The sequence below is a fragment of the Chionomys nivalis genome, chromosome 3 (assembly GCF_950005125.1).
Source record: "Chionomys nivalis chromosome 3, mChiNiv1.1, whole genome shotgun sequence".
Lineage (NCBI taxonomy): Eukaryota > Metazoa > Chordata > Mammalia > Rodentia > Cricetidae > Chionomys > Chionomys nivalis.
This window is the reverse complement of record NC_080088.1, coordinates 65,729,010-65,742,437: the sequence shown is the minus strand read 5'-3', so window position 1 is coordinate 65,742,437 and position 13,428 is coordinate 65,729,010. Positions and strand designations below refer to the sequence as shown.

Below are 13,428 nucleotides of genomic sequence, written 5' to 3'. Positions count from 1 at the left end.
AGTTCAGAAATTACCATTGGCTTCTCCCTCTTCTTAAAATAAATCGTGTCTTGTGAATATCCAAACATCCTACTACAAGAGTGTGAGTAAGACTGGACACAAACGTGTCGCACAAATCTTTCATACATTTAAGAATAGAAGAATCTCATAAAATGCAATTGCAACATATAAGGATATTATTAGTCTCTGCATGGTTTTAGTCCTGTGTTTATCTTCTTGAAACTTGCTAATTCTGTACAGATGTTCAGAGAGTCATCTTTTAAGCTTGATACATTCTGAAAGATTGTCTGGGCATTTCTCCCAAAAATACAAGTCAAAACCTTTCCATGTCAGAACTTGCAGATGTCAGGAGTCAACAGCAACAGGAAGGCAGCAGGAACGTGCCACAGCATTAGTCGGTAAAAGTCACAAAGGGGAACAGTGGGTTGGGGTACTTCTGCTGGCCATGCGAGTTGGTTCATTGGTGTGCTTTGGTTTTTTTGCAGCAAACGAGTTCTTTAAAAGCTACTGGATAATTGAAGCTTTGTGATCGAAAATCCCCAAGGTATCTAATTTTTTTTTAAGTGATCCCATCAACTGTGGTTTTTTGACAGGTGAATGAAATCACCACCTATATTACATAATTTACAACAGGCTTCCACAATTTCCTCCTGACCTTCCTTCATGATTCATCCTTCCATGTTTCCTGTCTCCATCTCTTTGTGCACGAAGGCAAGCAGTCTACACTTTCACCACTGTATTCAGCCCCTAGAAGAGTGCTGGCAATCAGCACAAGTATCTGATGGATGGATGAATCGGACCATCTTTTACATCTTCCTGGTTGCTGATGGTACACTCTCTACTGTGGTTTTTGCCACTCCCTCACCATACGATGCTTTTCCAATGTTTAAGTTTCATCCTTTCTATAAATGCTAATTTATTCCTGGATTTGGACCTTTTTCTCTGCGTCCGTACACATTACATTTCTTATATATGGTGTGGTAACAGATGACACAACCATTATTTTAGTCATTGCTTCCAGAGCCATCTATACAGAAGCTATATAGGTAAAAGCAAATTTAGACTATACATTTTCTCCTGCATCACTAGCAGTCAGTACTTGCTAAGTTCTTGTTTGAGCATATTTTTAGTTGCTGACTTCAAAGGTGTTTTTCAGATAAAATAAACTGTGATCTTTTATCACTAGTCCCAATGATAATCGGAATATACAGCAAAATGGTAACTAAATGGCCACCAAATCAACCACCTTGTATAATTAACTATTTCTGTGGTTCATTTCCAATATGCAATGCCATTTACTCTTTTAAGCTACGTATGGCCTTCCAGCATGAGACTGCTACCCCAATTCCTTATTCTTGAACAAACAGAAAAATAAAAATCTATATCTAGAGTCACATTGAAGTACAAGTCAATATTAAAATAGATTTTCTATGACTATGGTTCTTAAAAATCAATCTCTAGAGTAGCAGCAGTGTCCTCTGGCAAGTTTATAAGAGAGCATTCTCCAAGGTCCATCACAGACCACGCAATGAGACCCTCTGGGTGTGGAGCCCAGAAATCCTGTCCCTGACCTAACCAACAATATTGACATTTTTGCTCCAATAGTCAAGTTTGCTCTTCTGAGGAAACAGAACTTCATTTATGTCAGAGAGTGAAAACAAGTTAATAAAATTTTAATTCAAATATCCGTTGTACCAGCTAAGGTCAACACTGTTTGCTTTTATTGTATGATTTAAATTACATCCCACAGTTGCCTGATACTCTAGTAGTCCTAACCAGAGGAAATTGAGTGAAATCAGCTCAGCCAAGATATGAAAACTAACAGAAACTACAGGATCAACAGTTGAAAGAATATATGGAGGAAGGTAATCAAGTTAGATCATTGCAGCTGATGTCTAGGCAGGGTGGAGGGTCAGTGCTAAGGGAAGAAAAGATAATGGCATGGAGATTAGAAAGATTCCAGCTTCCAGCATCAGCTAACAACACCACCATGCATCAACTGTGGTCTCCCACAGTGGTGCATAGGATACCAGAGGACAAATCCAGTTCTATGCTGAGGAGTTAACATGAAGCTTCAGCTTCAAAGGAACAGACGATAAAAGGATCAGCCAAAGAAACAAACACAAGCTATCACTGAGTTCTGGTTTTAACTTGTCTCTTGATGTCTTTTCTTACTGGCCCCATTAATTTTGAAAGAAATCCCTTCTACAAATTAGGAGGAAAGATACACAGCTGTATCTTTGCTGGTTCAAGGGATGAAAATGTTGCTAGTGCTATGTGTAACTTCCGGTGCAATGGTTTTCCCGGATAAGCAAGGCAGCTATGTGATGTGGGGGTTAAAAAGATGCTATGGTCCTTGATTAATTAAGCCACTGGAGTTGGAACCAACTTGAGGTATCTCAAAGCACCAGGTTCCTTCTTGAACCCACCTGAGAGTCAGAAGGAGCTCATAATAACTCTTCAAGCCTGGCTTGTCTTGACTCAGGGCTTATATGCACATATAGCCACAAAGGCTGTTTTGTTTTTCCTTAGTTACTATCATATCACCAGTACTTCAGATCATAATTCATGTTCACAAACATGTTAATGGTTATTGAATATCTTACTATCTCACAGTCTTGGTGTCAGCAAGACGTTCAGTTTCCTAGCCATGAAACAAGCAGATACTGTGTGTCCTGAGGGTTAGTAAAATCTTTATGTACATGGCTGTTTTTTCTTTTTCTTTTTTTTTGAAGATGGATGGAAGATTTTATTAAACATAATTTCTATGGGTTAATATTTGAATACCTTATTGAATATACAATTTCTTTTTTTTGAAAAAAAAATTTTCCGCCTCCTTCCCGCCTCCCATTTCCCTCCCCCTCCTCCCGCCCCTCTCCCCCTCCCCCCACTCCTCTTCTCCTCCCTCTCCAGTCCCAGGAACAGTCAGGGTTCTAATGGAGGAAAGGTGATGGTCATACCAGACTATAGTAAAGTACACCTAAGATTGGGTAGTGTTCGAGGTAATGTTCTGAAGACAGTCCATAACCCAGCACCTTTGTGGGTTCAAATGCAAATTACTTGCCATCATTTTGCTCGAGTTTCCCAGGTCATAAACTATGAATGACATGAGATCACTGTGAAGATTAAACAGGATGGCGTGAAAAGTACAGTGTCTAATACAAAGTTAAAGCTATAGAAACCTCATTTCGAAAGGCTGTTATCTTTTCAAATGTCCTCTCAGTGTCTGGCATGAGCAGAGTGTGAAGTCTTGAAGCATGAAGAGAGGGATTTGGTAAAGTTTAAATAAATATATTGAGCAGCTTATGACTGAGTCCGATACTCACTGCACCATGTTTAGACTGCAATAGTTGTCTAGAATATCAGATTGCTGGGATATGTGAAAAACAATAAAAGTCCACTTGGTTTAGTCACTAATCCAATCATACCACCCTTTGCATATTTCAATATGTTATTTGTCCATGGTGTGTTGCTTATTACTGATATTAGGCCATATGTCCACAAACACTGTTCTCACAGCCACCATTATATTCCTGATCATAATTCATGTTTTTAAACATGTTAAAGTTGTTAAATATTTTGCTTTCACCCTTTGCATGACTAAGAAATTCAGTTTAAGTATTAATCCAGTCTACTAAGTAGGATTCCATTGGAAATGACAATATTTCTGTCTTGAAGGAGCAGCAGAGACCTGAGTGCTGCAAGAGATACCTACGGTTTCCGAATTATCGAAAGACAAAAGAAATGCATGGATTTGGTTTTGAAGAATGCATGTCTGATGACTGAAAGTAAAAGAAAATCAAATCTCCTGCCTGTAACACGAATAAAACACTCAGCACGGAGTGCTTGGCGTGATTGTTACTTCTGCCTCTTCTCAGTGGAACGTGCTTGCTAGGTCTGGAAGAGGGAAGATACTGCATCAACTTCACATAAAAAATAAAAACCTTAATTGTAAGAAGGATACATATAAAGATAACATGATGCTGAAGCTGCTGAGCAAAAACACTACCACATTATCTAAAGGCAAGAAGGAGGGAGCCACCAACCATAAATCATAAAGCGAACATCTACTGTTTTCTCTACACAACCCCACAAATTCTCAGAATTCCTAAAATCCAAAGGCTTCTGTCTCTGTGTTCTTTTGTTTCACAGATGAAGAGCAAGGCGGGGAGGGTGGGGGGACGAGCACATCAAACTCACATAACGAGTTGAGACACAAATCATGACTCAAATCTAGACTTCCAAACTTCCAAGACAGGGTAATTTCCATAGGGCTCCATAGCTATCCATCAATGCAAATTTATGGTCATACCACACATAATGCTAAATATTATGGCCTATGTAAAGAGATGTCCCCAACAAGCTCCTGGCTCCAGTGGGTACCTCTATTTTGAAGTTTTTGGAGCCTGAAGATGATAAGGTTCACTGTGGAAGGTATATCACCAGGGTGGGTGTTTGCTGAGTACACTACTCCCTGACACCAAATATAATTTCTGCTTTCTGGACTGTGCCTGACACCCACTGTTCACGCTCCTGCTGCCTCAGATGATGTCATTGCTATCCCATAATGTCTTCTTCATGGTGATTGACAGAGATTCTTCTGAAACTGTGAGCTGAAATAAAGCCTTCATTGAGAGAACTGTCTCTGGAAGGTATTTTGTTCTCATTGACATAAAAGTAACTAATATTCCAAATGATAATTCCACCAGGCCTAAGGCTTCTTTGCTCGGAACAAAATTGATTGCCAACCCAGTTACATGCCCAAAATCTCAGACTTGAAAATTATTACATAAAAAGGTGGCTTAGAGCTGAGCATGGTGGCACATGTTTTTAATCTCTGAAGGCAGAAGTAGGTGGATTTCTATGAGTTTATGTCTAGCCTGGTCTACACACTGAGTTCCAGGCCATAGCGAGAGCCTGGTATATATATATCAAAGACAAACAACTTAAAAATGCTAGCTCAACAATGAATCTTTAAAACCAAAGTGATAATTTGGACTACGATCCATTACGTTTTGTTTTCCATAGCAAGCATGCATAGGCATCAAAACAGAATATTAGAAAGCTGACAAGATAGTTGATTCCTCTACAATAGGAGAGTGAAAATGGGCAGAAGGAGGGGAGGAAGAGAAGGAGGAAGAAGAAGAAAGGGAGGGTGGAAGAGGAGAGGAAAGGTGGGGAAAGGGCAGGAAGATGGGTCAAGGACACTGAGATATAAAGGAATTTTTTCTCCAAGGATCCTTTATGGAATAAGTAGAGGAAATATGACTTAAGTACAGGACTTCTGGTCTTGTTCCATGTTTGTTCTACAACCCCAGGTACCAATATAGCCTCAGCATTCCACTAGTGTGTATAAATTAGTTTTCAAAGTTCAACCTCAGAACATCTAACACATCAATTCTCAAAAATGCTGCTCATTGATTCAATTCACCCATCATCTGACACTGAAAGACGGATCTGATGGTCCTTGTGCATCTGTCTGCCTCCCTTCCTCGGGTTATTGAGAGCCTTCCTGTATTTGCATCACTGCTTTGCCTTTTGATGCTGATGCTGACGCTGACATAAGGCCCGTAGGTAAAAATCTGCACTGCATCTTATTTTGAATTTGCAGGCTCACAAATAAAGTGTGATTTGCAGAGTCTTTCTCCTTGCTGCACAGCAAATATTTCTTCCTTAAATCCTAGAGAAACAACAACACAGAACCGAACTAAATTCAGTTTTGAGTAGTACTGGAAAGGGTGAAACTATTTTGAAATGCAAAAGGAGCCTTTGGAAAGGCGGTTTCAGATTTCCCAGATTTTCATTCCCAATTAGAGCAATCATATAAAAGATGCTTTTTAATTAGCTTATTTATAGAATCTAGTATGTGAATGAAAGTTGGAGCAAAAACGAAAAACACTTTAACATGTTTTGAGGCCAGAAACATTTTTCCAGTTTCCAAATAACTGGAGATGAAATTCTCAATTTGCCTTGTACTGAGGTCTGTTTAGCCTAGTTGAACACAATCGGTATTTGAGGATCTAATACAAGCCTGACTGTTTCTCATGGGTGGTCATTGTAGGAGCAGGGGAGATTCCAGGGGGTAGAGATTGGAATGGCTGCCTCTTCTTGCTACAGAAAAGTTATTTGTACTTGGTGATCCTTTGAACAGCCTGTAAAATCTTCTGGATCTTTTTTTCTGATGTCCATCCCTTTGGGCTGTTCCTCTGGCTAAACACGGACAGAGTAGAGCCAAAGCCCATGATCCCATGTCTGCAGGACCAGCCATAGGGATGTTAAGACAAGAACACTGTGAATTTGAGACCAGTCTACATTTTCTTTCAATGAGAGGTGCTCTTTGACTCCTCAGTAATGGGGTCTCTTTTAGGCCAACATCCAAGCAGCTTTGATGTTAGGAAAAAGATAAAGTATCTGTGAACAGACAACAGGTGTCCTTTTGGACTTCTGCCAAGGCACCGTCAGTGGCATCACAACAGCTATGTCTCTTAACTTCTCTGGGTGAGAACCTCACATTGGTGAGGAAAAGAGAAGGGGACTTTAAAAAGCAACTGGAGAGATAAGAAAACTAAAATGAGTTTATATGCATAGGTCCTAGGAAAACTATGCCATATCCTATAAGCAAGGATGCTAATAAGATGAACAACTTGTCTTTAAGCTCAGTTTCTTGTAATTTATTTTATGTATTTATGTTCTATCCCAAGTCTATAACAGAGGCATCAAATCTTTCTTTGATGCCCATGCTCTCTTTAACACTGAATAATGCTAATTAAAAAAAACCAAAACCAAGGCAGGAGCCCTACAGTGTTCCTGATTAAACCCAGTTCCCGGCTCTGGTTTCATCAGAACCGCCATGCCTATTTTCCTGAGTGCTTCCTTAATAGCCGAGTGCCCCAGGTACCCTGTGGCTACTATGTGAGAAAACCTGTTGATGGACAGAATTTACACAGTGTTTTAAACCCATTCAATGTATACTCTACCTGATAGATCTCCAGCTACCACCAACAAAAATGTTAAATGTAACTACTTCAAATAAAGTCCTCATGCCAATAGCAACTTAATAACAAATTCAGATAAGGAAAAAGTTTATACTATAAATGTAGTGGGATGTGGCTGGAAAGAATGAAAAGGCAAGGCTAAGAAAGTGGTCACCCTTGGACCCATTGCTGGGGATAACAAATCTGCTAATGGCTGCTTAAGTCATACAATGCTTTCCCAGCTAAGCAGCTGGTTAGCTGGAATCACTTTCAGAAGAGAGCACAGCATAGTCGGTGTTCACATGTTCTCCCATACAGTGACTTTTCTTTTGAAGAAACCAAGGTAGAAAGCAAACGAAGGCATTTCTGCTGTGGAACATTCAGTCTTCTCTCGGGGTCTCTAATTATAGTAGAATTCTGCATTCTAGCCTCCTGGGTCACCTACAAGGACTCGGAAGGATGAATGGAGCAGTAGCGTGTCTACAATAAACAACTCCAGAGCCTGCTTGTGGTTCCCAGCTGCAAATGCAGAGACTGGGAGCCAGGATAGACATCTCCAACCCTGCATTGAGCCACATGCCTGGAATAACATGGCAATTCAGCGAGCCTTTGAATCAAACGAGCCAAACGCTCTAGACTACTTAAAAATCTTGAGTCCCAGAGAGGCAAAGAGATCTCTTCAAAGTATCACTCCTAGAACCGGACAAGAAGCTGTACGTCCTGCAGCTGGTGCCCATTCTACCACATCATATGTTAGATTTGACTTCTCCCACTGCGACGCTCTCTCTGGTTCTCATTATTGTTGAAAGAGGAAGCGACTTTTCACAAAATTACTTCCTAGTTCTGCTAAATTAAGGACTGCGAAAGCATCTCCTTTCTCCTCCGGAGGGCATGAACAAGTCTCTGTTGGGAAAACAAGTTGGTTTCCTGCCTTCTGTACCCCGGAAACAAATTGATGTGCTCTGCAATGCCCACGTAAAATATCAGCTTTATTTCTCCCAGGCTGGAATCATCTCAACGCATGAAAGTGATACTTAAAACTATTGTCTGTCCAACTCAGCATGTAAAACCAGTGTCCCTGCTGTGGAAAACAAATCATTTTTTTCATAGGTGAACTCCAGGATACCTGCTGAAATGTTAAAAATTCAAATTATGCCCTCAAGAAGACTAACCAATCTATTAGCAAAGACATGGGGTAGGAGAGCAAGGTGTTTAAGATCAAGGCTTATGTCTTAGCTTTTGCTATCTAGACAGAGTCTCAAGTAGCCCAGGCTAGTCTCAGATTAACTATATTGTAGAGGCTATCCTCAAAGTCCTTATTCCCCTGTCACTAGTCCCTGGGTGCTGAAATTATAGCCATGAGCTACCACATTAACTTAATTTTCTCTTAGATTTTCAGTACTAAGCATGACGGGCACATAGTAGGTACTCATTAAGGATTTGTTTAAATAAAAATCACTCGATTGCTGGTGTAAGGAATGCAGCATATTAACAACAAACAGGTATTTCAGCTGCATAGAGCACTCTATTAAAAATAGCCATTAAACACAGAAATCAGGAAAGACAGTGCAGAACAATGGTATCAGAGAATGGAACAAAGATGCAATACAGTGGAGGGAAACATCCTGCACTCTGCTAAGATGCATCCTGGCTTAAGCAGTCCACTACCATAACTTAGCCATGGGCTAACAGCAGTAACAAAGCAGGAGTCCACAATGAATGTAGGGAATCTGTGTTTAAAGATAATGGGGCGCTGAAAGTAAATGGCTAGAGTAAGAACAGAGGGGGTTCTTGAAAGTGAGTCTGTTTAGGGTTCAAACCATAAGGCGGACTTCCTTTCCTACCTTTTCCCATAGCAAACAGAGGTCTGGGACCTGACTACACACATGTAAACCACCACACAGAATAGATGATGTCTATCCAAGCTTCTCCACTAAGTCATCTTATGTGGAAGCTTTCAATTACAATCTGCTTTGCACAATTGAGACAGGAGATTCTGAGGCTTTAACAAACATACAAACAACCATGTGATTTTTCTGGAATATGGATTTGAATTATAAATCTGGAAAGAGCCTGAGAGTCAGCATCCTTAACAAGCTCTGGGGCAATGCCTGAAAAGTAGACCAAGAGTGGAGAGGTCTGAGGTCAATGGTTACTGGCTGGCTAGTGGCGTCACTAGGTGGGTGTGGTGGTCTGGATGAGAATAGCCCCCATACCGGAAGGCTTTTAGACAGCTAGGAGAACTCTCTGGGGAGGGGAGGAGATATGACCTTGTTGGAGGAGGCATGTCACTGGGGATGGTGGGCTTCAAGATTTCAAAACCCCACCACCATTCCCTATCAGTATCCTCCTCTTCCTTTCACTCTTTCTTTCTGATCATTATCCTATGTAAGCTCTCTGCTACTGCTCCAGAACCAAACCTGCCCGCCACCAAGCTCCCTGCCACGATGATCATGGACTCCTCCTCTGAAACCATAAGCAAGCCCCCAGTTAAGTGCTTTCTTTAATAGGTTGGCTTTGTCTTGATGCCTCTTTAAAACAAAACTGACTAGTAGCATGGAATAATTTTATATTGTTTTGGTTTGGTTTTTGTCTTAAGGAACTATGCACAGGTCCCTCCCTGGAACCAGCTAAACCTGAATCTCAAGAGGTGCAGTCTGAGCCTCTCTACAGAGAAAATGTTCTACAGGTGTTTGTATAGGCAACCTGCATGAAGTTGAGAACCTAAGCAAAGAAAAAAAAGTGATACAGTCAGGAAAGAGGGGAACAGAAGAGAAACGCCAGTTACCTTTAAATCATCGCTCCTAAAACTCTCCCCTGAATACAAACCACCTGGGGCTTTGTAGAAATCAGTCTGTTAGACAGGCCTAGAGCAAAAACGAGCATCCAGCAGTTCTAAATGTGTCTGCAAACCATAATCTGTCACCCAGCACCTCAATAAGTGGTTCTCAAACACATTGCACCTGAGATGGTTAAAAAATGGTGCACCTCTTTGTTGCCATCCAACATTCTAATTAATTGTTTTGGCTATGACCCTGCATGAGAATGTTTATGAAGCCTATCAAGTGGTTCTAGAGTGCAGGCAAGTTTCTGAACCACAAGTTTAAATATTAAACACTATACATTATTTCTGAGCCTCTAGCGCTTGGGACCCGCGAGACATAATTTCAGTGACAGTTACTTCAGATACATCCAACTCAGTCTTTGATACAATGTAATTACCATGAGTTACAAAGATCCTTGACTCTGACTCTGAATTGATCTATTTTCCTTTATCCTGGATGACAGGAAGTGATGTTAAGGAATAAGGAAGGAAGCAGACCTGATCTTACTTGTGAGCAAGGATACTCACAGGTCTGCTTGGCTGGTCTGCTTTTCAAACGGCAAAGGCAATGTGAAGGTTGCCTGACGCTGGTGACAGGGTTTATGTCTAAATAGGCCATTAGACTATGGGAAACCATTGCGCAGTCAAGTGAATCACGTGATGACTCTTTGACTCTATTTAAATTAGTTCTAATACTAATACTTAATGTCTTCCTATAATTACACTTGAATTTACTGGGGGAAGAAGTTGATTGCAATAAAAAAAATTAAAGATGTTCCAATTAGAATGGAATACAGATGCAACTGCTCCTTGATATGCTCTTTTAGCCTTCCAGAAGAAAAATTTAAAGTTAGCTGCAGTTTTTTTTTTTTTTAGCATGCCACTTTCATTGGCTTAAAAAGCAGAAGTATTAGTGTCAGTATGATTGATATTTGGGCAGCTCAGCTTTGTAAAGTCCAGGAATTAAAACTCATTAAGACTTTCATTTGCTCCTCATTGGTATAAGTAATTATGAGCCCTCTGCAAAACGACCACAATATTGGCTTATAGCAAGAGCTATCATCACCTTTTTCACAGAGCTGGGATCCACAGTATCACTGTTGTCTGACTTAACGTAGAACTTTTGGCCCAGTTCCTCTCAGGTCTATTTCTGAAATCCCGTCTCCCTTCTGAGCTCCCCAGACTGGAAGAACGGCTGGAAGTCTACTCTGATTATTGGGCAATGTAAACCACTTGGAACTCTGAGAAGCAGGCAGCATTCTTTATGGGCAATAAAATAAAACACAAAATATCGCTGAGAGATACGTCTTCATTTGATGATTGACCATTAATTGTTATATAAATTAAAGGCAAAATGTTACCAGGAACCATTGCCAAATAACCAGATTTAATGGTCAAATACCAAGTGTCACCTAAGCAGAAAAGCAGAAAAACAGTTTTTCATAATAAAATAATACTCTGTTGTTAACCCAAGGTCCAAGAAATGCTTAACTAACTAGAATATTATATTAATCTATGATTTATGAAAGATTGGGTTTTCATTTTAAAATGGATTCTGTTATACACTATGTATATATTTAGAGATACAGATCTTTTCCCATATGTACATTGTCAGACAAGGAAATACCCACCAACGTGTCACGAGAATAGTTTGCCCCGTCTTTACCCACAGCATTTCAGATCTTTCCACAGTGCCAAGGTTTACCCTAAGTATGAAAACGATAAACCTACTAACTAAATACTCCAATAACCATACTGAGCAGATAGCTGCTCTTGTCAACACTCTAGTTTGGTTAATCAGCCTAGAAATAGGTAGCTCAACACCACTCCCCAAGCCTAAGTACATTGCCACAGTGACTGACATTCCGGTTAAAAATAAAACCTCGCTTCAAATATAGCTTCTCCCGTTCTGGGTAATGAATATGGTTTCATAAAAGTTGACATCATTTCTCTGATTTCAGCAGGGTTAAATACATCCTCTAGCCCTACTGGGTATCTGGCCACATCACAACCATGTGTGGGCATTTTAAGGAGGGGAAGGGACCTGCACAGAGGGGGTTAAGTTCAAACGACATCCAAAGTTACAATTTTAAGGACTGCTTGGTTTATATGCATCAGATATGCTAACCAGAAGTTGATCGCCACAGTTCAGATAGCAGTTGGTGGGTGTACATTTTGCAGATTTGCTTATGAGGGGAATTTTAATATGGACATGCCCAAAACTAGTGAACGGCATCGCGCTCAGGAGCCAGGCAGTACTTCTCTACCCTGATCTTCTTAGAGGTCAGTTCCTGGGCATGCCGTTTCAAGTAGATACAATTTTTTATCTGATACCCATTCAAAATGCAGTCGAATGTGGTCATACACACCCAGAAACACCATGTTTATAGGGTGGGGTGGAGGAATTCAAACATTTTTTTAGCAATGCATTATTGGATACCAGCTATAAATGTCTCGTCAGCAATCCTAAAGCAAACAAAACAGATTTATCCAGTCCATCCATTTTACAGAAAAGAAATCGTTTTACCAGCACATCTTTCCTCCCCCTCCATTTTGGGAGGGTATCTTCTCCATCTCACCTCCCCCCCGCCGCCCCCCGCGCGCGCATACACACACACCCGGAGGAAAAAAAAAACTCATCCGACTTCACTACGCAACTAATGGGAGTATTAAACATTGGCTTCCACGCTGTGGGAGTTAGTGGCCTTCTCGCCACATTCCCGCTGCTGCAACGGACATAGCATATCCTCCTCCTCTCGACCTAGTGTGATGCTCCTCCCGCTCTGGAGCACTGCAGTCCCCTCGCCGAGGGCTGCCCTGGCCACACGCACATGCAGCGGGAAGTGCCCCGATGGGGACAGCCACATACCTTTGCTCTCCATTTCGGTCCCTTTAGAGTGCTGGGAAGTTCAATGGAAGTTGGCAGGAAGATGTGGGCCCGCTTCAGATCCCCAAATCTGGAAAGACAATCTGATGATTTCGCCCGTACTTCCTTCTTTCCCTTCGGGCTTCCTGAAAGATAGGATTTCTTAAACCTTGAAACTGCGATCAGCCACCAAAGGACACTTAGCAGCAGCAGCAAATTGTTTCTACAGGGGTTAGGTGGCCTATGCACAGCTGATACTGAAAAGCATGCACAGGCCCGCTCAGGATTGTATTTATTTATTTATTTTTACCTGCGTCTGGAAGCTGCAAGCAGGAGCTGTCCTCGGAGCGTGGTGCTGCAGGTGTAGTGACAGATCATCCCACTTTGCTCTGTATGTACAGCAGATTTGCATGGGCGCTGGCACGCATGCGCAGAGAGTCCCCCTCCCTTTTTCACCGCCCCCCCCCCCGCTCCCCCGCCCGTCCTGGCTTCTCTCCCCAATAAGGTCCTCAGTATCCCAGCCCAAAGCAGTAGCATTCGGTCACGGAAAAGCGCTGCTAAAAATAAACACCGGACCGGATTTTCCCCTGCAAACTAGAAAACGGATTGGACTGGAACGGCGCTTCAATCCCATCCGATTTTCCAGGACTGCTTACTGAAGCTCTCTAGAGGAGGCTAGGGTGTCTGAACTGAGCACGCTGCGGTCCCCAAAGCAGAGGGATTTACGAATCCTGCTTAGTGGTCATGATGTGGATTCCTCTTGG

The 13,428-nt window shown here is 41.5% G+C and overlaps 1 protein-coding gene across 1 annotated transcript in view; it reads right to left on the bottom strand.

Moving 5' to 3' along the window:
• The window catches only part of Fgf12 (fibroblast growth factor 12), a 539,239-nt gene extending 526,134 nt beyond the window's left edge, over window positions 1–13,105 (bottom strand). The window contains exons 1-2 of the mRNA XM_057765082.1: window positions 12,975–13,105; window positions 12,668–12,810 (exon numbers count right to left, since the gene is read on the bottom strand). Coding sequence (XP_057621065.1) covers window positions 12,668–12,680 — 13 coding nt within the window. The 5' untranslated portion in view covers window positions 12,681–12,810; window positions 12,975–13,105. The remainder of the gene's footprint in view (window positions 1–12,667; window positions 12,811–12,974) is intronic.
• Window positions 13,106–13,428: the final 323 nt, after the last annotated feature.